The sequence below is a fragment of the Rhipicephalus sanguineus genome, chromosome 1 (assembly GCF_013339695.2).
Source record: "Rhipicephalus sanguineus isolate Rsan-2018 chromosome 1, BIME_Rsan_1.4, whole genome shotgun sequence".
Classification (NCBI taxonomy): Eukaryota; Metazoa; Arthropoda; class Arachnida; order Ixodida; family Ixodidae; genus Rhipicephalus; species Rhipicephalus sanguineus.
This window is the reverse complement of record NC_051176.1, coordinates 209956319-209982808: the sequence shown is the minus strand read 5'-3', so window position 1 is coordinate 209982808 and position 26490 is coordinate 209956319. Positions and strand designations below refer to the sequence as shown.

General features: G+C 44.8%; 1 protein-coding gene across 1 annotated transcript in view; it reads right to left on the bottom strand.

Moving 5' to 3' along the window:
- The window catches only part of LOC119406503 (solute carrier family 23 member 1), a 101790-nt gene that overhangs the window by 52291 nt on the left and 23009 nt on the right, over positions 1-26490 (bottom strand). The window contains exons 6-7 of the mRNA XM_037673250.2: positions 14497-14683; positions 1571-1752 (exon numbers count right to left, since the gene is read on the bottom strand). Of these exons, the coding sequence (XP_037529178.1) occupies positions 1571-1752; positions 14497-14683 (369 nt within the window). The remainder of the gene's footprint in view (positions 1-1570; positions 1753-14496; positions 14684-26490) is intronic.

Genomic DNA, 26490 nt, shown 5'->3' with positions numbered 1-26490 from the left:
TTTTTTGTCCCTGTGTATGCTGCAAACATTCGCGTTCTAGTGATTAATGATCATGGTGTCTGCGCGCACAGGCTAGCACAGAGACATATGACTCGATGACCCCGTACACTGGTTTCCACGATATGATTATGAGGCACGCCGTAGTGGGGTACTGCGGGTTGATCCTGACTACCTGGTGTTCTAAACCTAACTACACAGGTGTTATTGCGTTTCGCCTCCATCAAAATGGAGTTGCCGCATGCCCGGGAATCGAACCTGCGACTTCGAGCTTAGTAGCGATACACCTCAGCCTGCGAGACGAGCTCCTGGAATCTATAACTTGAAGAATTGCTGAGGGCGTTTTTTTTTCCTCGTTCAACAGCCGTATATAAATAGCTGTACGATGTACTATAAATGTAGTCGTACGCGCTTGAATGACTCTGCTGCTGTTACACTGCTCGGAATTGATGCCGTGAATGTACATCGATATCATATCACATGGGAGCCATTTTCATAACCAGTCATGCAAGGCATGCTCGGATAAATCGTATATTTCTCTTGCTTGCGTGCTATAGGCCGAGATTTTGCGCCTTCCTACAGGCTGCGACGTTACGCCAATATTTCGTAGCGCCATCTTACACAGCTATTTCAATTCAGCTTTCGCGGTCGTTTGGTGTGCTTCGAGCTTTTCTTCGACCGAGTTACAAATGAAAGATGATGGACGATAGCAAACCCATGGAGGTCACAAAAAGAGAGACAAATATGCCTTTGAGTACTCACTTATTTTTCTTGATGTTAGAAATTCGTTAATTTTCATTCACGCGCACAAATATATATGTCGGCTGAACATAGTTTCGCTTGCTAGCCATTTAACTAACCGCATTGCCCAGGAGCCCAACGTTTTAGTGCCAAAGCAGAAATTGGCCGAAGTGTGTCTTGTTGGGTCTTTCTCATACAAGTCCTAATTAGTTTACGTTTCGCGGATAGATTTATTTCTATTTGAATATTGATTCGCATCCTGCTGGGCTGTACCGAGTCCTTGCCATCCGATAGATTGCGTAATGACACCTGGTTCGGCTCCTGTACCACATTTTTTCAATTGTCGAGACGACATGGCCATGCAAATTTTGCGAGCCGGACAGGCACCATGCATGGTCTCCACATTTTATTAGACGTCTTTAAAAAGAAACGCACTTGGGACAACTGAGACAAACAGTTCTAGCCCAATGCGTTCATCAGCACACAAGTAACAATAAGATTGTCGTGCATCAGTGACTGATTGCCTTATTAACTACGTCATAGCGTCCAAGTCGTTGAGTGAATTGAAGTCCAGTCGCCGCATCTCGATTAATGCAAAGTATTGAGCACGTTTTAAAGGTAAGGCCGGCAGAAAATGCCACTGTCTGGCAACTGCACAATTTTAGGCTTGAATAAGCGAGTGTTGCTTCAAAGCGAGGTCTTATATTACGTAATGCTTGCTGTGCGTGATCCTCGCCTGTAACCTCTTTAGATGGTGTGGTGGGTACTGTACAGTCGCAGCAGCATGCATGTTCGTTATTGCCAGAGACAGGAGATCGAGCGGGTACTCAACATTAACGATGCGCCCCAGTTGCCGGAGCTGAGCCGAGCGGCTTCCTCGAAGAGTGACAGGCCAACCAGCGCGATGCAGGGTGCGATGCCCAGCGGAGTCACCCATCGGAGCAGGAAGCCCACGATGCCCGTGAAGCCCAGCAGCACCTCGAACGCCGCCGACGCTATGATGGCGCCGGAGATCTGCAGTAGAACAGCGTAGCGCCTGAGCAACAGCGTAGATAGGCGATGAACGTCCGCCGTAAAATATTATTAATCCAAACCCGTAAAGGGTAAATCAGTAAATAAGGGGGGAAGAAAAATCAGATGCGTACTGGGGCTTACACGTTTCGCAGGACAAGGCACTTTTGGGCGAAAAGAGTAAACGGAAGAAAAGGAAGCTGGCGGTGAAAATATGCTTATTCACGGGGATGACCACTGGGCCTGGGGAAGCAAGGGGGACAAAGTATACCACGTCCCATATCGGGGAATCTAAGCTTATTTTTCCGTCTTGTACAAAAAAAAAAAGAAAATTGCCGCCTGGCGCTTGCATTTACCACTGTACTGTTTATTCAATTAATGGTGAGAAGCATTACCGCGCAGCAGGAAAGTACTGCCATGCAATGGCCTGTTATTTCATGTATATAGTCATATTTCATGTATAGCGATTGCTGGCGACCAGCGGTGTAGCCTTGGGGTGATGCACCTCCCGAAATATGTGCATAACATAGGACGGTTAGTACAACACCTGCCTGCCTAGCCCGGATCACTTCGCGACAAACGGCAACCCCACTGGAAAGTCGCCACTCATACTATATAAATGCACTGTAAACCACTTTGCACCAGGAAGGCGGTTTCAGGCAAGCAAAACACCCTTTTATCTAACCAAAATTTGCAAAAATTAGAGTGTAAGGGTGTTTTCCTTCCATAAATAGCCTTTAAGGGGCGATGTTCTAACTAAAACACCCTTTAGTAGTTAAGGGTGTTATGGGTTATTGAAACACCCATGGCCCATACCAAAGCATGCCAGATGATAACTGGCACTCACTGATTAAAAAGTCGTTGGATCTTGGCAGAGTTTAGATTAAAATATGTCTCTTTGAGGGCTATCTACAAGCAAACCACATATTTACGCCTATTCTCTTAATGTTTAATGTTCATTTATACGGAACAGGAATATGCCCACTGAACGGCAGCTTAAGATACTATAGCTATATAGGTATACCAGATAATCAGTGTAAGGCTGTGTAGCGCGAGCGCTCCGTCCATGGGGTAGATCACAATACGCTCTGCTGTGTGTTCAGTTTGACACGTGCGTGCATTTTCTGTTCCCTGACTGGTAGACTTTATTTTTCACGTTTTTTTTTAGTAATAAGGGTGTTTCGGCCATTGGAAACACCCGCATGATAAGCGTTTTAGGCCAGTGGCAACCCCCCATGGTATGGGTGTTTTGATACGTGAAAACACCGTTTTCCTAGGGTGTAAGGGTGTTAGTTATAGACACGGCAAAAGCCCCTTAAGGATGTAATGTGGTTTACCGTGTATGAAGCAATTAGCGCACAGGTCAGCCAGGCACTTTGCTCGGGCCATTTCTCGTCACCTCGCCTCGTTTTTGGAAAAGCGACTACGTTCTGCCAAGCGATATCGTTGTCATCCCCGTCTGCATTCCTCAAGTTTATACGGCTCCTGCGACACTGCCGGTTACCGATTGCTGCTTGGCTCAGCTAGAAGTTGAACGAATTTGAACGAAGCTAAGATTCACAGTGCCTACTTTCCCGCAGTTATCTCCACTACTGCTACTGGAACATATAAATGCCATCATCAGATGCACACTGGTGATGTTCCGTGCGGAAGCCATCATCATAGAGTTTAGGGCCTTCTTCCAGGCACGCTGGAGAGCCATATAGCTTGCCGCTCTTGGTAGCACGCTTTCTTTGGTTCCTGAGCAACAACCTCTGAAACTGAGCGCGCTCAGTGATAACAAGAGAGCTGGACAGTGTTTTCTGTCCGCCATTTGCGCTACGTATACTACATGACCAAATAGAAAATTAGGCGGTACTCCATAATCTCGATAAAAAACTCGGAGGGCGCTTGAACTTCGCCTTCAAGAGTAGAGCGTAATAGCGTGTATCGGGCCTCGACCCTGCCTTCGCTTCTCGGTAGACACCTCAACCATGTCGCATGGAAAGGAACGTCTGTGCGCGTAAAATTGTCTGTTTCGAACTATCCTAGAACGCCTACTGCAAGTACAGTTGCAAAGTGTCCGACACTCCATAATTCGTCCTTTTGCGAATTGGCGAAGTGTCCACTACGCGTCCGTAAGGAAACAAGCGCACCTGCGCAGCTCCACAGTTTGCTGATGCTGTTCCAGATAAGGATGTTTAATTATGCCTGTGCGCTTTGTGACTGGTGGTCCTTTAAACGAACCACTTGTTGCGCAATTTACATGTTTTGACGCCTGGATCGTTTCTACGCGATTCTACGCTTCTGCCACGCGATATTACACGTGTTAAGAACACTACTCGCACTACATGACATTTGCATAGAGGTTTTTATTTCCCCGAAACAGTTTCAAGCACGGACGTGGCTCTGTGGTGGAACGCCTGCTTGCCACGTAAAAGTACTGCGTTCGATTCCCGCTCGAGCCAAAGATTTTTATTTTAATCTATCTCGAAGTTTCGCTAACGGACAACGCAAATTTTTCGCTCACAACCCACGACGCCGATGCCGACACGGGAATTTCTGCGAAACGAGCTCTTAATGCTATCGCGTTAGCAGCGGGTTTTATACAGTGTCTAGTGCTATTGTGAACCAAAGTGTGGGGACCAAAGGGCTAAGTATTCTTATTTTCTTTGTGGTCGGTGTTTGTCTTCTTCGTTCAGGTTTCGTGCCGACCATACTACGAGGGCTCCCTGTGTACTCTTGACTTCGAGGGAACTCTCGAATACCATATATGCTGCGGTCATCGCTATATATAGTGCCATAGGCCGTTGATCGCGAGCGGGCCTGCCTGTCTCAACCACCAAATGCTTTCGGCGATAACGAGCCCGGAGTGTCGCCCTGAACCCTCGTTATCCCAAAAGGCGATGAAGTTGATATCGAATTTCCTATGCTCAAGTGACCTACGAAAATGACTATGAAATTCCCGCTTTGTAGATATTTTTTTTATAAGTGCGCTTTCTGTTTACTCATAGGCGGCGTGCGCAGGGTTCTCCATCAGGGGGGCCAAGTTTCACCGCGGCACCCCCCAATTTGTCTAGTCCGAAAAAAAAAAACAAGCTTCACCATAGATGCAAAAAGAGAAATGAAGCGATGGCGTGCTTCTGAAAACGGCCTGTCATAGGCCCCCGCCTTTCCGGGAGTAAAGGTAGGAAGTAAACGGTTCTTTTAATTCACCATCAAGGGTACCCTCGGTCGCCACAAATTGTCAAAAAGCACGCGTAGCCGTAACCCCGCGCATTAAAAAATGGCGTGAAAGGTCCGAGTGAGTAAAGCTAAGGGGTAGAATTGGCGCCCCCCTTCAGATGATTATGGAGGGGGGCTCCCCTCGTGCGCACACCTATGCGTCTACTATTTTCATTTCTGCTTTCTCTCCTCATCAGTTCCTCCATGTTGACTGTCAAGCCAGACGTCTCGCTCGCAGGCAACATTATCTATGCAATTTACTTTGTCTTTCTTCAATAAAATTGCGAGTGTGTTTCCCTATATGTTAGGCTTCAGAAGTAAAAAAAAATCCCGTCATATAGGACAATGGGTTCCTAGCCAGAAAACAAGAAAAAACAAAATTTATATGCGCAGCAATTTCTGTCAGGTCAGTAGCATGAACCACAGAGACACACAAGGCTGAGGAGACAGCACGGTTTAAAATCGGAATGTACTCGGTCATCAGCTAAGGACAATAAGTGAGGGGCAGGCTAGATTGTTTCGATTGGTTCGGCCATAGAGCCACGGAAAAGTCGTACGTAACCAGTTATACGATGCATTACGCTGAAAGAGCCAGTGCACTCTAAATTTAGTGAAGCAGAGAGCGTGAATACTTTCCCTAAATTTACGAAACGGGAAAACATGACAGTGCCAAAAGCATAGATATCGATGCACCCAGTCTCGTACCAAGTCGAATGATTCCCTCTACCAACTACTTCGCCCTTTCTTTCAGAAAAAAAAAGGAACTCTTCTACTTTGATGGCTTCCACCCGTGCTGTCTTGAAGATGGCAGAATGCTCTCCTTAGGGTTCATTTTTCTTTCACATGTGAGACTGAAGCGGTGATTTCATGCATGAATGAATTTTCTTTCTGCATCTTGTGAGCTTTTATGGCCGAATCCTTGCGCATTTAAGGCGCCGCGAGGTCCACAACCCCAGCAGATTTATAACTCACTCAGGCCAACATAGAGGCCCGCCTCCCTTCCTGGGAGCGTTTGTAGAGATTCGGAAATTTGTAATCATTTCTCATTTTTACTGCTAGTACGTACGAGAATATACTTCCAGATGCTCTTCCCTGAAGACGCGAAGGCCGCCATAAACAATAAAAAATGTGAAGTTGCTTGATGTGAGTACCCCCTTCCTGCATTCTTTTCTGCTCAGTTTCACGTGCTCTTTCACTTCTGCGAATTGAAATGACAACAGCAATTCGCAAGCGATTGACGGCCCATAAGAAATATTCGTAAAGCCTCCTTTGTATATTAAAAAAATACTGGGTAGGGGAATGAAGTCGTGGCTCATGAGCACAAATAAATAGGCCACAGTAAATGAGGCGTGCTGCATCGGAGAAACCTTTTCCCACAGTATACGATTTCATGAATTTACTATAACAAAAAACAAAGAAAAACAAAATATACAGCCGATCACAGAGTGAAGCGCTGATTATTAATATATTTAAAAAAAAGGGGGGAAAGCTGCAGAGAGACAATCGGCACGCAGGAAGAACAAATATTAAAAACAAATCTTTGATTATGCTTATACGCATGGAAAACAACGCAGAAGGAGCAACAAAGCAAGTCTAGGGACGGATGCTGAAGTAGGTGCGCAGCAGAAATAAGCCGCGTTCGATAAAAGAAGCGTGATAACCAGAACTCCAGTCCGCCGGTGATTTTTGTACCTCCGCTGAGCGCTGGAGTCACCTATCTATGTGATATATGATGGCAGTACGAGCGTTGGTCGTGGATTGTAACATGCTCTAACAATTATTGATAAAGACCGACACGCAGGATTTCGTGGCATATTTAAATGTGAAAGATAACGATGCGAGGTTCCGCTAAATTCTGCAAAACAGAGCGCAACCCTGATGGAATAGCTTCCTTCCTTTCGAACGCACCTGCCATGGTATAGCATAGCAGGTAGGGTGTCGCGCTGCGAATCTCGAGGATGCGGGTTCGATTCGCGGCCTCGACGCCCGCATTTCGGTGGATGCGAAATAGAAGAACGCCCGTCTGCTTAGATTTAGGTGCACGTCTACAAACCCCATGCGGTGAAAATTAATCCGGGCTCCACCCTTCACTGCGGCGGGCCTCATGGTCATCTCGTAGTTCTGGCACGTAGAAAACCCGGCATTATCTTTCCCCCTGTCAAACAGTGATCACAGTAGCAGCCACGAACCGGAAGGGTCCTGCCCATCCCGCGCCTGTCCTTCGTAAAAGTGCGCCTGAAAAAAAAAAGAAAGAGGGGGATGGCCTTTTGAGGTCGGTTAGCTGTATGTACATTCCTGTTGCAGCCATCTATTCTTTATCAGCGAAAAGTAGTCCTGGAAGTGATTCTATTTTGTTGTTGTGGAACAGCGCCTGCTAAATGCCTCATCTGAAAAGATAAAGGTGAGCACGGGTCACGTTTGCCGCATTTTTCAAAATGCAAAAATCAAGCAATAAAACGACCACCCATAAAATGTACAAAATACAACACGCGTACTGTATTGCTTTTTGGTATAAGTTTATTTTGAATACTGCAACGTATAAATTCAAGTGGCAAGCCCCCTGTGTGTAGCCATGGTGTCGCTTGGTACCGCAGTCGCACGATCTTTTAATTTATTCGAAATAATTTAATTTATGCCTAAGGGCAGGAAACGGCGACCGACGCCTCGCAAAATGAATAGGCAGCTGCCGGAAAGCTTTTCTCATCTCTGATGTCGTCCTCCTTTTTACCCCCCGGCCATATTCGGATCTATCTTTCGAAATTCTCTGCGATCGTTGTAGCCTCGCGTTAATGAAACACTTGAAATGGCTACCTACTCATTGTCAATGTGCTCGTCGCTTACTTCCCCTGGTGACTCGTACATAGTAATGACTTTCTATTCATTCTTTCCATTTCTGAGGCCTGCCGGTCACGAGGGTTTCTTTACGTTATACGCTGCTGCTTATTCGGGGACTTCGGGTCCACCTAACTGCTTCCGTCTCTCTACGTAACTTTATTCGCTGTGGCTACCGAGCTTCCAATATTCACTGTTATGAATTTTCTACTCTGGACTGATTTCTTGTTCCCGATTATGATATTATATAGTTCGCCTGGAGCGCCAGATTTCGCTGAACGTAGCACCTTGAGTTCAGGTTCGTGAAACTGCGCTGTTGTTTTTCAACACTAATTTTTAGTTGCGCTAATCCGAAATGGCAATGTTCATTTTATGCGTATATTGCACAAGAATTATAAACTAACGTATTGCTTGTTGAGAGCCAATCCTTGTTTTAAAAAAAATTTAACCCAAGTTATCAGGCAGTCATGCCGCTCTGTCAGTATTGTCTCACGTAGATATTGCTTTTGTGTTACTTTGGTACCTCACAGCGATTCGCTTTTCAGCCCAGCCTTCTAAGCCTCCGTGTTCTGGCACTTTACCAATTGTTGCTATTCTCTGATAGAGATAGAAATGATGCATAGCAAGGCAGGGCGGTTAACCGGAGGTAATTCGAGTTCATTACGTTGTACGGGAGTAAGGAGGAGGGGATAAAAAAAAAAGGAAATTGAGCGCAAGCGGAAAAAGCGGAACGATGTAAAAATGTGCACTTTAAAGTGGGTACGGGTGGCATTTTAAAGTCCATTTTCTAGTCGGCGCTGTGCTGTGAACCGCACTCGGCAGACAAAGGTATACTGTTCGTTTCTCGTCACAGTGACATACATCGCGCATGGAGCTGTCGGTCATTCCAATAAGAGACACGGATGCAGTGAGGCGCCATAAGCGGTAGAATATGGTCTTTTAACGTTGTGATAATCTCGACGGAAGGTACAGCTGTAGCTCTGGGTACAAAGGAACGTAGAAGGCACGTGGTGTAAACGTTCAAGTCTCACAGGGGCAATGTAACTTAACGGGGCATCGAGTGCAGTCCATCTGCTGCTTAAGTTAGCGAGAACGGAATCAAAACACATCAACCATTCTCATGAACAGCTCGGGAAGTTTCATCGGCGTTTTAATTCCAGCTCAACTTTTCTGTGGCTTTCGAGATACTGAAATATAGGTCGCGTCCATTGATATGACTGCGATGATCGTGGAATCTAAGATACTGCTCATTGCGGTGGCTTCTGACTAAATGAAATCAGATTCAGCATGGAGTACAGTGGACTCTGCACGTACCTGCCTATGTGATCATGCATAATGGTAGGTGCGCACTGGGGCAGGGAGCCCCTCCTCATAACAGGTCAGTGAAGGACGACGCAAATTTCGTCAATAATAATAATAATAATATCTGGGGTTTAACGTCCCAAAACCACGATATGATTATGAGAGACGCCGTAGTGGAGGGCTCCGGAAATTTCGACCACCTGGGGCTCTTTAACGTGCACCTAAATCTAAAGTACACGGGCCTCAAACATTTTCGCCTCCATGCAAATTTCGTCAGGTTATATTTAATCCTGTCTGGATAAGGTAAACGTACTTTTTCTGTTTTAAAAGGCCGTTTTGTTCCTTCAAGGATGCTTTGACCTTGGCTGTTCATGCTGAAATATTTACGCCAACACTGAAATATTATAAATGTGAGGCACACGATGTGCTGTGACAATGAAGTGCTCTGACGCCAATTTGATATAGCGTGGATATGCGATGAGATGCTCACTGTCCTTACAATAGTCCGGGATAGTTAGTTGTGGTACATGATGGTGGTGTGAACAGCTCAGAATTGACTTGGGAAAATGACAGACAGAAGTAACTTAGGGAAAGGGCAGGGAAGAGTGAGAGGGGCTTTATTATTACAACAGCAGCTTTAGTATAACAGCTTTATTAATTAACACCGCAAAATATCCAGGGTCCAGAAAGGTACACTGTCTCAGCTATTCAGTGAAAGTGTAACTGATAGAGTCCTTACGCACCATCCACTAAGATTACAGATACATTTTTGTTTCAGCTATTTGCGGCCCAACCTCAACCCTGATCGAGGAGGAGGAACACCCAGAATCACCCAGAATCTTCAAGCAGCCTATCTGCCTTCACTGGAAGTAGCCGATGTGGGCAACAAGAGTCCATGAAGCGATGAGCCTGTTGCTCTATTCGTTAATGCGCTGCATTGCAATAGGGCATTCTTCCCTCAAAGCCTTGATGATGCATAGATTAATGATACTCCACAGTACGTGTCTGCCACTTTTGCCATGTATACCTATGATGATAATAGTGATCAACTTCAAACATTTCAAGTACCTGCTCACAACGGGGGATGGACCAAAAGCCAAAGCTACATATCTAACTATCTCTCGATCTCTGACCTGAACCACAGAACCCTGTTGGACTTCTTTGAACGTAACGCAGTGAACATAACATGCATGCTTAGCACCTTTAATGTCGCAGAGCGAACTTTCGAATGGAAAACATTATGTAGTTGAAAGAGATGTCATAAGAAGAATAAATGGAGGGTCAGGAAAAATGAAGGAAAAAAAATCTCGTAGCAAAAGAGCCACGCATTAAGTAATCAGACCAAGTGGAGTGCGAACTGAACACACACGCACAAAAGAGAAGGTAGTGCAACAACAGCTGCAGCAATAACAAGAGCGAAAACAGCAATGACGGCGACGACGACATAAAAACTACAACCACGACAAAAACTGTCTCTACTGGACTGATTATTTTTTAATTGCAGACACTTCGTCTAGTACAGACACATGTGCTCTCACAACAACGAATTTCCACATCTTTTCAGGCAATTTCAGCGGTAAAATATTTGTACATTACGCTATTATTTTTTTTCTACAGATGTTCTCTAGGTTCCTAGAAAGCACCAAGTTCGCTTTCTTTTTTCTTTTTTTTTTAATTTCACCATGTTTGCTCGCGATCATGAATAGTGAAAGTGAGCTGCATCTGGAGGAATCACAATCAAACGAGGCGAAATTTCAGTATAGCGGCTTTAACCGATTACGGCATCACGCGACGGTACGCGTTTTTGTCTGAAGCAAGGACCAAAACGAGTGCACTCGAAACAGCCGTCAAACAGCGCATAACTATGGCAACGTTCTTGTGCGCTGCTCGCAATGCTTTGTTCGAGTTTCCGCGTTTTTCTTTACTTAATTCACGAACGTCGTCTCAGGCTCATATGCAACCAGCTGGCGCCAGTCGCACACTGACGCTCTGTCGCTTCAAGTAAGGCTTTACGGGCCCCATTGTAAAAAATTGCAAACGGCAGATTACGCTCCGGCGCTTCGCGTGCGTCGTGTATGATAGCTGCGCAGTACACCTTATTAGTATGTAAACAATCGTCACGGCTTACACCGGCTGGATGTCGACTTTGGCGCGCATAATATCCACGGCGGCGTTTTATTTTGTGATATTGCAGGGAAGTGTCGAGCAGAGGTATTGGAACAGGGAAGACACATCTGTTTCAGCACTAATTACATGCTCGCTGTGACTGGCACAATAAGCTTAGCTCACAACGCGGAGCGAAGATTTTTAATTGTGCGCAATTTCTACTCCCTTCTTTTTTCCATCGCCGAGCAATACCAGAATTAACGAGGACATGGAACGTGTGCTTTAGTTTGTTTTTTACATGATTTTAATCTTTATCGAGTTTAACGAAGAGAAGTGGCTTTAAATAAAGTTATAGCTAGGTGCGAATACGCCACACTTTTTTGCTTTTACTCAGCACACTAAAAAGGTAGAAAAAAAGGAAAAGGTAGATACACTTACGTAGTTAACTAACCCCGAAAACTCGCACAGGAAATTCGCCGTGCGTAGGAGACACAAATATCGAAGTTCTGTGCTTGGAGCCATCCGCCGATATACGATTTTTTTTCGGTAATTGTCCTTCAGTACCATGCGTGTACATTATCCAGCCGTGCATTTCCACTTGCAAGCGTTTATTACCGGCAAGTGGAGAGTGCACATACATAGGTGCAAAAATTGTTTGTAGCCTACAATTTCAACGCCATATAACTCGTACAAAAATAAGTTATCACATGGAATACGCGGTCTCATTAAGCCACGTTTATTCTTTTCATATAGCATGTGCTGCTGTCACTATTTGCCGTTCATTAGCTTTCACATTAACTAGTGCATAACTTCCTGTGGTAAGATGCATATTACTGATCTAGAACCGCAATATAAACTATCGAGAACCGGACGCTTCAAATAATCACGTGAATTGAGCACATGTGCACCGTCAATGCTTAGCAGTTACTACAGGCAAATACCATTCAGGACGTTGACGCCATGTTAAGTATAGCCAGTGTGCCTTGAATAGACTGGATGACCGGCCCTTTAACGAAGCAATGATCTTAGGAGCCTGGTCGCGTAGCATATCAGCCCAGAAAGCCACACGAGCCCTCCTGCGGTACTTGAAAAGAACCCTATTGAGCGACCGCCTGTGAAACTCGGCACTGTGTGTGTGTGTGTGTGATGTGACATGTGTCTATCCTCCTCCTCTCTCTCTCTCTCTTTTACTCCTCTTTTCCCCCTCCCAATGTGTAGGGTATCAAACTGGACGCATAGTCTAGTTAACCTCCCTGCCTTTCCTACATTCCTTCTCTCTCTCTCTCTCTCATAGCCTTGCTACTTTACTTTTCAAACTAGGGAACAACAAAATCTCATTTTCCCAATTCTTAAATCATCCCTAACAACAGGTTTTGCGCTACGTAATATTTAGTTTCATTTTGCACGAATTCCGCACTAATTATGGCAAACAGACAGTTTGCTGCCATATCATTCTGGAACACATTACTATTTCTTATAAAATTCAAAAAATCCCACAAATTTTTCAGTCACTTGAAAATTGTTTTTCTTTGTTGTTGTTGTTGTTGTGCAATACCCATGTGATACCATGTACTGTATAACACGATACTTATTCGTTTTTTTTTTGTTTTGGACTGGTGGTCTTGTCCACTTGATGTCATTTCTTAAGTACTTTTTAAATTTTTTGCCTTGTTCCCCTTTTCTGTGTTACTTTTACTTAGTTTCGCGATATTAATGACACGTTGTTGTACACTGGTGTTTTCGTTTGAATATGTGTGTCTCATTAATTATTATATTGCAATTATTTTGAAATTGTAGTGATGTAGCTGCTGTTGTTACCAATGAAATTTTTTATGTTTATCGCGCAAAGGAGGTCCGAGTTAACTTTTTACTATGGCACTTGTTTCTGTATAGTTTGATCTGCAAAGTGTTTTGTCAAATAATGAAAACTGATTTGATTTGCAGTGCGAATAAGTCCTTTCATTAGAGGTTTTCTACCTGTCGCCTGACAATGGGCGTTTGAGGCTGTTAATTCTTTAACGTTGTTGTGCACATTTATAATTTTTCTCTCCTGCTAAACATGCCTTGTGTAGTGCTATGACCACCACCTACAGTATCACAAATACCATAATTTATCTATCTCTTTATCTCTTTGCAGTGCTGACACCAGATATTTCACTTTATCTTTGTCGCGTATTTTCATTATGCAGGCTAGGTCTAACTGTCCCCACGTGGGAGCGGCCCGCGGTGTCACCCTAAGGGGTGGCACTTCTCCGGATCTTTTAATAAAGTTCTTCGTACCGTATTAGTATATACAGATGGTTCCTGGGATTTGTTACTAAGTTGCCATGAAATTCGTAGATCCCGTGAATAATTACTGAGAAAAAAACTGTTGTCGTTTTTTTTTTGCACTCTCAAAGCCATCGCACGCTTTTAAGTCGAAACTAAATTGAGCTGGATTGGTTTTATTGCCGTGTTGGGATGGTGGCATGATTTTTATCAGCGATGAACTGGCATGGAAGAAACAACTGACCGTACGCACATTCACATAGTGACCCTGCTAGGACTTCGTGCTTTTAAAACTCTTGCGTCAAAACTTCAATGTCAATCATTTCAACCGTTGTCAGTTTTACTGCAATAAAGTGTTGTAATCAGGCCGAATTCACGGATCTTGGTGATCGCACTCTTTCCCACAGGCCGCCTACACTCGCGAGCAGAATGTCAAACATCAAGATTGGCTACAGATTTCTGTTACGAACAATTCTACCGCAAGAACACTGCGTAAACAAGATCCCTGAAGATATAGGCGACATCTAGAAGGACTGAATTTACCACTAGCACACCACTTTTCAAACTGATTTAACGAGGCCCAAGAATCGAGAGTACAAAATAGCGCGTGGCCTGCCACGGAGCATCGCTGAGGTATACCAGCGCCTCGCACAAAGCCCAAAGCTTCTTCGTGAGGCTGCCGTTGGCGTCTATCGCGGGAGCCCTATAGCGCAAGGTATACAAAAAAAGATTGCTGCAGGTGCGAACCGTGCTGCTGAAACCACCATCGTTGGTAGAGCCATGAGTATAGCTGCAATGACAGCTAGTTTGCGTGACTTCATAGATAAACACGCTGCGAAAATTCCGACTAAACCCCAGAAAATAGCGTACGAAGACATTTGCGCATCACCCTGTTTGCCTTTGGGCGTTTTGTTGTTATTTGGTCAAAATCTTGTCCGCGTTCTTAGCCGTGAAGTACGCCTCTCGCTGAAGAATTGCCAGCGTGTTTATCAACGGCCACTGCAAGGCGGGTCACGGTCAGGGCGCTGTGTATACCTCGCTCATGCGTATCTGCCAGACGGCCGTCCACTCCTGGTCAGTGGCGGGGCCCGTGATGCCCGAATCCGGATCGCCCCGCGCGGCAATGAGTTCCTCCTCGGTCGGACAGCGCCACTCTGGCAGCGCCATGGTGGCGAGGATGGGCACCAGGAACGTCACGCTGCAACCCTGGATGATAGGAAGCCTGCGGCGCACGCAGCCACCCTCATGAGTCGGCCGCGATACGAGACAGTAACATTGGCAACAAAGCGATCTTCTACAGAAGAGCGCGTATTTTAAAAAGAAATATTCTTACGCTGCAATTTTTTGGAAGAGCACATACCAGCACATCTTGATGTTAGACACATTATTAGACAAGATGGCTCTATGAGCGAGAACATCCTTTGATTTGGAAACACCGAGAACAAAAACTAGTAAATTACGCGTCAGATACTAGACAAAATATAGCTGCTATTGCGCAACAAATACACAGACTAACAAGTCTGAAGGAGTAATTCGGTCGCAATAATCTTTCCAATAACGTAAAATTGGAACTCTACAAGAACAAAAGGAAAGCGTAATATACATGACCAGGTCCATAACAGTAATCACGGGCACTGCTATCTAATAGATCACTAGGGTAACATGCGTACAATCTGCCAACTTGTATGACCATAACATGTTTCTCACGGGTGAACATGTGAACATGAAAAGGCACAAAGGTGTTAGGGCTGTTTTCAACTTGCCCAATTTAACTTACGTCGACAAGGCGCGTTTGTCAACCAACTCGTAAAAGAGACAATCAAGATACACGTCGCGTCAAGGTACCAAAATTACAGCACTGGCTCTCTCAACATTGCGAACATCAACCGCATCAAATTCAAAAGGACAATTGCGACTCCGCTGCCACTGCCGTAATAAGGCTCGAGTTTGTCGTTTTCGCCCGGCTGTCTCATTTCATCAGAAATGCCACTTTCGTTTTCGTTCTCGTTCTCGTTCAAGGAGACCAGAAGCGCGCTAGCAGCATGCACCTTGATAAGAAGCAGCGAGTCATCCTCCTCATCAACCACCGTTTGGCGGTTAGTTTTATATCGCTGCCTTAGTCGTCTATGCTGAGGTCCATTACCTTACCGCGTTGAATGCGTGAAGAAATAAAACGTACCCCCCCCCCCCCTAGAATATATCATGCCCAGGAATGAGTAAACTTAAGAAATAAAATACACCGCGTGTTATCTTCTCACTACGACGAAGTCACAAGCTACGTTTGCCAGAACATTTAAAAATAGGATTGCGCATATCTGCTTCATGCGCGTGTTGCCAGCGCCTGTGATGGATGTAGCTTTGCCGCGGTGGCAGGTATGAAAATGGGTTTGCGGAAGCGCTGTTTCTGAAGTAAAATGCAATCTTCATTCGAATGTATCACGAAGCTTGCCAGATTTTGCTGATGAAAGCTTCTCGACTGACTGTGAAATATTAGTGAAGAAGCTAGTGCGGTTTCGCAAACCTGCTTTGTAGAAAGAAAGGCAATGTATCTTTTGGCGCGTCACAACAGTTCAATTGAATAATGGTGGCGCGGCGGGCTTCGACTGTGAACTGAACGCACGTAAGCCGAAATACGTTTAACAAAGTGATGCTTTTAAGAAAGTAACAGCGCGTGGAAACTCTTTCTGACCCTTGACGTTTTCTTGTCAGAAGACAGAAAGAATATAAATGGGCGGCGCCTTTCGAAAGTCCTTTTATATTCATTACTCCTAAGCGTTGATTTTATTTAATCTTCTGTTTTGTGCCTTGTTGTCTCCATGGTTAAAGGAACATTAATCAGAAACACTAAAGCAGTTAAGTATTTAAAAAACTGGATTGCTGTATTCTCATGTCAATTTGTTGATTATCAAAAGATCAATGTCACATTCCTGAATTTAGTGGCGAAACCGCGCGCCTTTATCTCAATGTGACGTCACGTATTTTAAACTATTTTCACGCATTCGTGCCACGCATTCGTGCCTCAGTGAAGTTTTCCTGCAGTTGCGAATTCAACTACTTCTCTTCGCCAAAATACAGCATATTTACCGATGAAAAATTAATTGAGAAATGATCAGACGCCGTTGAAAGCTATGACGCCATGGCGAGTTTATGCAGAAACCTCAAGGTGGCGTGGCCATCCGTCATCTGTCTGCACGTCTATCCTCGCCTGTTAAACCACCCCACATGGTAAGAGCGACATTTTGCGGTATTGTACGGAAGCAGAATTTAGTAATATCGCTAAAATTATCTTTCTCTGTAGCGCTCATTGAAGATTTGCACGGAGAATCACTGCAGGTCAGGCACGTGGTTATATTCTGGCCGTCATTTATTCTCCTACGGATAATATTACACAAGGAGTTACATGTGTAATGGAGTAATTTATCTTAAAACCGCATAAACTGCGTTAGGAAAAAAAACACCCAGATAACGCATGTTTTTTTTTTGTGTGTGAGTGTTCTGAGAGTAAACAACATTTTGAATCTACAGCGAAACGTTGATTATTTAGAGTGCATGCACTTACTACATGCAAGCGGGGACGAAAGAACGAACCGAGAAAGGCGCAAGGCTTTTTTTCTTCTCTATATTTCTTCTGCAATCACCGGTTAAATTGCCCACAAAATGTGCACAAGCTCATCCCATACAAAGTTTTCGTTCAACTGGGTTTTAGTGGGAAAAAAAAAAGTAAAGCGGGACACTCAACGTTTATCCAGACTCATTCAAACGACCTTGTGACCACAGAGAATGTACTACAGTTGGCTGCTTCATGTCTTTATGAAAACTTGAAGAAGAAACGATCCATCTTCCTCGAATCGAAAAGGGCAGCCCCGTTGCATACACTGTTTTTATCGCTAGATGTGTGCAGCGTTGCGGAAGATGGAGCTAAAGTTTGGAGGGGGGGGGGGAATCAGTCTCACCAACCAGCGGTTCTCGATCGGCTGCTAACGACGACGCTGAACGCGCCCCGGTATACAGGAGCAGTTCTCGACTGACTGGCTGGTGCTGCACAAGATTAGTTACTAACAATGGTCTTCCATTAGCTGGCAAAAAATACTCTCGGTTATCGACTGTTAATGCCAGTTATTGTTGGCTGACTCTCGTCTTCGGCAAGAATGCCAATCTGCTGGAAAAACCCGGAATTTCAGGCGCGCTATATGAAATGCAACCGAGGTATTAAAAACTTGGAGGACACTAATAATTTCGAGCACGTTCGGGGCTCTGTGGTAGAACACATGCTTGTCACGCAGAAGTCGTGGGTTCGATTCCCACTCGAACCGCAGCTTTTTATTTCTTTATTTGCATCTATCCCGAATTTTCGCTCACGGACAACGCTGTTTTTTCTATCGCAACCAAAGTCACCGACGCTGACAACCGTTTTTTTTTCTTTTTTGCGGAACTAGCTTTTTAACGCTATCGCGTTCAAATTCGGCGGTATAGGTAAACTCACGTGGCTTGTAGCCTCCGCCTGGTGGACACCTCTTTTTGGGACAGTGAAAGAGTGCCTTTTGTTTGTTGGTTTGCTTAGTTATTTATTTCGTCATTTCTTTTTTTTTTCTTTTAAGAGCGGAGATGTTTAAGCTCTAGGTATGTCCGCGTAGCGTGGACCAGAAACGCTGCGCCTCGCTATGACGTCACTGCGCGCGCCTAGCAACTACTGGCGCAGCTGCGCCTAGCTTCGCAACACCGCGCCGAGCCTCGCATAGCTTTGCGCAACTGGAAGGGGTGAGAAAGGGAAGTGAGGGTGAGGAGGAAGGAAAGGAGGAGAGGTGAGGGTAACACTTTGTATAGCCTTACATAGTATAGTATAGCAATGGGAGGAGAGAGAAGAGGAGAGTAAAGGGTGAAACATAGCGTAGCAATGTATAGCATGGCATAGCAAGGGGGGTGGGAAAGGGAAGTAAGGGTGAGGAAGTGCGATGTGAGCGCGGGAACGAGAGAAAGGAGGAGGGCAGAGGGTAAAGCATAGCATAGCCTTGTATAGTATAGCAAGGAGTGGGAAAGGGAAGTCAGGGTGAGGAGGAGGGGAACGCCACCAGCACCGCTGTTTCCTCAGTCTTCGCACCACTACTGCGTAGCTACTCCAATTTTTTTTCAGCCCTTTTTGTCCCTTTTTTTTGCCTTTTCATTTACTTTCTATATTGCTTCGTTTCTGTCAATGTGTACATTCTACGGCTACCCACACCGTATTTTACGAGGTCATTTCCTCAATTTTCGACTCCCATCAGAACGCTAGGTTTCCGGTGAAGATAGATATAAACGATTTTAGAAATGAAAAGCACGACTTAAATTTTTTTAATGAAATGCATAGTAACTTAATTAAGCGTTGTATAATGATTGACCTGAACCACAAGAAAGCAGCATTAAGCTGAAGGTTGCCTTTGTACTGTGCACAGTCAACGTTGCGTACGGTGTCTTCGTCTTGCGGTAAACTGTATGCATACGTACTACAGTGCCTGTGTGTGTGTGTCTCCCTTTCCGTCCGTCGCCTTCATTGCGCCTACTATTTCCAATCGTGCAATACCAACACGCCCAGTTGCTCATTCTCACATACAGTGCCTGTTTTTCCTATACGAAGAACAGGCACCTGTATTAATTTTATATAGACTATCTGCGCATAGGCGTTAGACGTTTTTGCGAGTATGCAGGTGCAGAACATGCTGTTGATGTCGAACATAGGCATCATATCTGTTCACTTGCAGCTCAGCATGCATCCACTGTAATCTGAGGAATATGCAATATAGATTATGTGTCATTTTACTTTTGAAGCCGGAACCAGTTCAAATTTCGCTCAATGTGAGATGATGGCAGAAAATACGACCCCTTTTTTTTTGCCGTTCTAGTCTATCCTGCATGAGTTATTTTTAATTTTTTGGTGCCATTTCTAACGCTGTTGATGTCTATATTTTAGCTTCTTATTTCGCGTGTAAGTACGTGAGAAGAATGAGAAATTCGCAAGCGCTTTCTGCGCAAGTTATCTTAGGCAAAGGGGCAACTCGCATGGAAGCGAGCAAAAGAGTGTGATTAACGGGACAGCGTTTTATTGCGCCCTTATTTTCTACAAGTTGTACTTGCCGTAGTGCGGCAACTGTTTACCTCTGCTTCAGTAGTCAACTTACTTCTGATGTCAACTCTCGGGTGTCAGCAGTCGTTAACGATGTGTAATATTTCAGTCGCGTTATTGCGGTGTTACTTGTACGCTTGTCGTGGCGCAAATTCAGAGGAATCGTTTCCTTAACTAGAATGGCATACTTCATACAAGACAAGAGTTCTGAAGCTAACTCAGGCCGATTCTTAAAGAAAGAAGTAACAGTGAGACTGAAACAGTTTGAAAAAAGAAACACATGAAACTGCATCTGTGTCTTTTAGAAAAGCTAGAATGATTGATCTTATGGCAAAAAATAGACGTGTAGCTTTTGTACGGCCCAGAATTGGCTCGTTTTCTTATATGTAAAGTAAAATGAGGCTTTTGTTAGGATCAGTTGGGCTTCGTACCGAGAAGCATGAGTGCGTTACACGCTTCCTCCTTGAAAGGAAAGCAGTGCTGTTCTGCTTGTGCTGTTGGCGTCATCTTCGTCACGCTTGCGGAACTAGCCTTGCAGTAGCTTACAGTGCAATTCATAAAATAGACGGGAAGAGTATTTGCGAACAAAAATGCGATCCAATAGCAAGTTTCCAGCACAGAGATGATGATTGCAACTGACTGCTACCATATGCATGTTTTAAAATACAGCAACTGCCGCACATGACTGTATATGTGTTCTTGATTTTCTTCTGTTCTCTTTACATCTAAAATGCAAAATAGGGGTGTTGTCTATTCAACCCCCCCCCCCCTCCCGTCTTGCCCCCACACACAAACAATTGATTTGCTCAAGGTATCCTCTACAGAAAAGAAGTACATCATAACGTGAATGAAATTCTATTGATGTACCTCAAATATCAGCGCCTCTATGGTGTTTTTCTCACTGTTATATATGGTGTCCTGGCTATTATGCATCGAGAAAAAAATGCATTATTCTACACGCGTAAACCAAGTTCATATTGTTTAAAGTCGTGTTGAACCAGTCCCAGTAATTTTTGGTCGCGGAAGTTTATTAGCAAATAAGAGCAAATAGCTGTTTTTTAAACTGTTCTTATTGCCAAAATGTCAGCTAAGAAATTTAGGGAATTGCAAGATATGTAAAAGTAAATTGTTTTTAGCAGGGTGGGCATCGCCGGTTTGTCTTTTGCGGCAAATAAATAACGTAAAATAAGAAGCACCGCATCGTCGCACACCGGCTGACTCTCAGACATATTTAGCGCGCACTAGCTTATAGTGTGCATTGGATAGCAGCGCCAGCGAACAGTCAGAGTGGGAAAGCAAGATGTTTATCAAGGGCCAAATTCACAAGCCTTTTTTCGTAAGAACTCTTTGCCATTGGCATGACGCCTTCGCTAATGAAATGTCTAGCGTTGGTATTGGCTAAAATTTTCTCTTCCGAGCGTTCTATAGAAAGACGCTTTTCATAAAGCGGGCGCAGGGCCAGTATTCACAAAATCTTTTTACAATAAAATTATTCGTAAGAGAAAGTTTCTGAATATCGTGAGGCGGGACCTATCATTAGAGGAGCCGGCAAAGCCAACGGCAAAGAGCCCTTACTTGAAAGGTTTCTGAAGTGGATTTTCGTGAATGCAAGCCCAGGAAGGCGCCTCGCAATATTCAACTTTTTTTGTACGTTGGCGTCGCACATATCTTCTGGACTGCGAATTTTCGAGAACTACATACCAAAGGGGAATTCGTATGCGCGCAGCTTTAGGCCAGACCTGGTCGTTAACAAATGCAAAGCATTTCTGTGAAATTCAGTCTATAACGGGGGGACAAAGTGCGGAGGCCGTGTTCAAGTGAAGCACTCGTATACGCTAGAATTGTTCTTCCGAACAACATCCTTTAATTCAGGCGGGTATACTCTCTCAACTCATTTTAATGAGATACTACACACACACACACACACACACACACACACACACACACACACACACACACACACACACACACACACACACACACACACACACACACACACACACACACACACACACACACACACACACACACACACACACGCGCGCGCGCGCGTGCGCGCACGCACGCACGCACGCACGCGCGCGCATACACGCACACACATTCTTCAAGCATGGATCTCCGACCTAACCAAAGTGTTTAAAGATGTATTTCACGTTTATCAAATATCAATGTTCTCATAAATGTTTTTTGCGATTGTTGCATTGTCTTGATGCGCACGATTTTACCCACAGTGCCTAGGTGAGCGTCTGTATTTGAGGCTCGAGCATGGCAGAAAGTACTTGTGCGAACAAAGAGTTTGGAGAATTCTGTCCCAGGTTCTAACAGCCTTAGTGCACTTAGTGGCTTCGAGGACAGTACCTGACCTTAACAAAATGGAGCGCAAATAGCTGTAAAGATGGAAAAAATACGCCTTGTTCGAAGGAACAGCTGAATCCATGGAAACTCGAGTTATTTATACTCGCCAGTGACTGCAAGCCTCTGAGGGTATTCCTCTTACTGCAAGAGATATTCGAGTGTAATTTTTTTTACCTAAATATGCGGTTGTTCTGCGCGAAAGAAACGAAAGTTGTACAAGGCGGCAGGTTTGCTGAAAAGGGAAGGAAAACTGCGCAAAAATAACACAAGCGCCATAAAATAAAGTCTAGTCTTTCCTCTGCGCATTTGGGGTTCGCTTCGTTTAGTCGTGCCATTGCTTCTAAAATTTTAAAGGTCTGTTCCCTTCGTTAGTGTTTCACTATACACGCAAATGTCAACAGCTTCCAAATTCACACACACGCACACAAATCTTACGCTGAAACATTTCTTATATTGTATATATGATTAGTGCTGTACACAAAACATGTTTTCAAGCAGCGCAACAAGTTCCTCTGCCTCTATACTGTAAATGCAGCGTAACGAGCTTAGACGCAGATAACGAGTGGGTATCTGTCCAGAATGTGAGCAGCCCGATTGACTTGGCGATTCCCGTTGGTTATCGTTTGTAAGAGAGGCGGTAAAGGTGATGGTGAGCTCAGACGCATCAAAGATTAATGACGCCCTAAAGAAGGAGGGCGTCATCGACTGCCACCCCACGATGACGTCGAGGAAGCACTGAAATGAGCCAATTTCCCTAACCTACTCAGGCACGAATATCCGCCTTCATGAACCGGTAAAGGGCAGTTCATTTCGAGGAGCGCGCGCGTTTTCAACTGCTTTCAGATGTTCCACTGTGGCATCGCATCCGCCCTGTGAAATACTTTGAGATGAATTACATATTCTTTTGTCCTACTAAGTGTATTTCTTTATGATGTTCTTATATCAAGTGCGATGAGCAAAGTGCCGTTGCCGTCTTGTACGAAACTCGTTCAAAGAAAGAGGGGCAGTACGGCTCAAAGTGGCGAAGTACCAGTTCGGTCAATTTCTTGGGGCGTATCTTTGCGCATCAGATCGTAAAAAAAAACTTACTTTGCGCGTCGCTAGCAGTGTGTGCTCAGGGGCCTAGAAACTGAATCCCCTTTCGCAGCATAATTTCGCTCTCTGTGAGACGATAGACTGTTAATTAGCCAAGGCATAGACAAACAGCATCAGGAACAACAAAAAAAGACCACATATGAACAAGCACCAATCCTCGGACTGCAATAGCTTTATTTGTCCGCAGCATTCGCTCACAGATGCGGTGGTCTTTTTTTTTTTTTTTTTTTGCAAACGCTTCCTTTTACGTCAGATAATATATATAGTTTAGCGTTAGCGGGATAGCGGGGGTTAAGGGAATAGCGTTACCGTGCCGCAAACTTTCGTTGCGGACAGCGCGTTTAAGTTTAGCGGGATAGCGTTTACGTGCCCAAGCTGTGACGGTGGCGTCATCTGGCGGAGGGTCAATGCATTAAAAAAGTGAGAAGAAAAAAAAAACTAAGGATGCTCGCCTGTATCCCCGCACGCAGCAGTATTACAACTTTTTTTAGTAACAATAAAAGTAAATAAATATGAACCGCGCACCAAAAGGAAAAATTTTCATGTTGCAGATTTTTTCACACCGATCTTCTAGTTAGGCCTAGGGATGATCCAAAGGGGAAGCGATCTAAAAAACTACGCTAAGTTATCCGTAATACTCGGGCATCGAAGCTACCTGAAGGCAAGCGAAGCCATTCTACGCAGTCGTTTGCTGCGAAAGAAGTGAATCCGTCCACATCAACGCTAAATGCAGTTCGAAGCGGTCGTCCAAAACCGCCGCCATATTTTACGTACGCCACGTTAACCACGCAAACACGGTAACGCTATATCTGAAAAATAGCGTGCGTACGGTAAACGCTATGGTATCATTTAGCGTACTGCGCATCCGCATTTCGGTCCCGCTATTCCGCTAAACTATGACTGTCTAATTACGCTCACTAACGGTAACGGAAAGGCCTAGGAGCCGTCAATATTAGACAGTTATTGTTTAGCGTTAGTGTGACAGGGGGTTAAGGGAATATCATTACCGTGCCGCAAACGTTTGTTGCGGACAGCGCGTTTCAGTTTAGCGCGATAGCGTTTACGTGATCAAGCTGTGACGGTGGCGTCACCTAGCGGAGGGTGAATGTGTGATAAAAAGTGAAAAAAAAAGGATGCTCGCCTGTATCCCCACACGCCGCAATATTACTACTTTTTTTAGTAACAATAAAAGTAAATAGATATGAACCACGCAATAAAAGCGAGAATTCTTATGTTGCAGATTTGTTTACACCGATCTTTTAGTTAGGCCTAGGGACGTTCGAAATAAGAAGCAATCTCAAAAACCATGCCAAGTTATCCGTAATACTCGGGCATCGAAGCGACCTGAAGGCAAGCGAACCCATTTTACACAGTTGTTTGCTACAAAAGAAGTGGATCCGTCCACATCAACGCTAAATTCACTTCGAAGCGGGCGTCCAAAACCGCCGCCATGTTTTACGTAGACTACGTTAACCACGCAAACACGGTAATGCTAAATCTGAAAAATAGCATGCGTGCGGTAAACGCTACGGGTCGTTTAGCGTACTGCGCATGCGCATTTCGATCCCGGTATTCCGCTAAGCCCGCTATCCCGCTAAACCCGCTAAACTATAACTGTCTATTAGCTTCGTTGCTGGAGAAGATTGAGAGGGTGGTATATGAGTAAGAAATGTAATAAACTACAGCAGGAACCCGCGTCCTCAAACCTACAGCAGCGCAACACCTTACCTGCTAAGCTACCACACATTGGGTAGGAACTTCAAGATACTTTGACAAATATCGCATAACAGGCATCACAACAGATTCTGCGTTGTAGGTGGTATAATCACAACCAATAAATATGGAAAAATTCGCTACTTATCATTTTATTATTTTTGGTAGCATATTTTATAATTGTAGAATCGAAGTGAGTGAATACAGAAAACACGAATTCCACTCTGTATGACACGACTTTCAAGAAATACTGGCACTAAATGCGCCATGATATCCATTCTTTAAAAAAAGCGGGAAGTTGCGCAAATCTTGGCACACCGAAGTTGGTTGATCCTCAACTCGTCGTTCTCCAGAATGGCGGCCATTGGATCCAGCGGCAGCCAAGAGCCGGCGACGGGCGGAACCGGAATACGCGCAAAGCTTGGCACTCTGAATGTTTTGAAACCGATGTCCCTGAGCCACGGTGTAAGAAACTGTGGTGGTTGCTATGGCGACGGCTCGGCGGCGGCTGCTCCTCGGCCGGCGGCGGCTTGGCTATTTTTAGCACAGGCGGTGCGCAGCTGCGGCGGGTGCTATGACAACGGTGCAGTAGGGGGTTTTTGTTAACGAACGTCTTACTGCCAGCTTTAACGGCTTCGCTGTTAAACAAATTGTGCTCATTTGGGGTTTATATTTGTCTCTGTGCGGCAATCATCATCAATCTTGTGCGCATTCCTTTTAGTTGACGTGTGGCGCTCTCGCCCTTCCTGTAGACGTCCGACTGATACGCACGTTCCGTTTCCAACGTGAAAGTGCCGTGAGCGGCATCGTTAAAGAAGATGCGCGCAAGATAGATGACGAATGTAGCCGGGCGAAAAGGGATGTAGCGGGGGGGGCAAAATTTTCCACAGAATACGCTCTGCTATTCCATTCAACAGTTTTTCTTGCCGCTTTCTTTTGCGAAATCCGGCAGCGTAATGACCGAAACAGGAATGCACTTCGCCGTACATTTTTTTTGTTTGAATGCTGCTGAAGTTTATTACCCCAAAAGTTTCCTAGAGTGGCTCGTAGGCATTACCATTGCCAGTTGTCTGGCCGGGCGAGTATGCGGAACACGCTCGCTCCGCCGGCCCTTGGCTGGTTATCAGCGGCCGTATACCTGCTTTTTACGGAAGCGGTCATTCGTGTTGTATTGTTTAGACGACAAAGCTGAGCAATATAAAGGCTTTTGACCTTGTGGGATACTTCCAGTTGCCCCAAAGGATGTGGCAGTACCGACACGCTGTTTACACCCAGCCACCTTTCCGCGCATTGTCCGACCGTTAGCTTTTTTTATGATCGCAAGAGACCGTGGGTATCAACATTCCGTGTCATGGACATGCCGCGGCATTTCCAACTGGGCATAACGCAGTGCATTTGAGTGCTGTCCCTAGCTTATATCGATATTTGCTTCGGTGCTTATAACTTTGAACTGTCTGAAATACGAAAGCGTGCCTCAGTGCCCTTTGGCAGTCTTTTTCTTGAATACTCATACAAGGGATGCTCATGTACGAGTCGCTTAATGTCTGACATCGGATCATGCGAACCTTACAAGAACAGGCTCCGTTAGCGAAACTTGTCTTTCCGCTTTAGACATCATGCATTACTTCGGGATCTGTTAAGTTGAAATATCTCAAGAGCCTCCGATACATAATCGTGGAATTATCATTGTTGTTGAATCAGGGTGTCTGTCGCTGTTGCATACGACTGAAAGTCTCATTGAAAGCTTTCGTAACGCATCCGCTAAGACA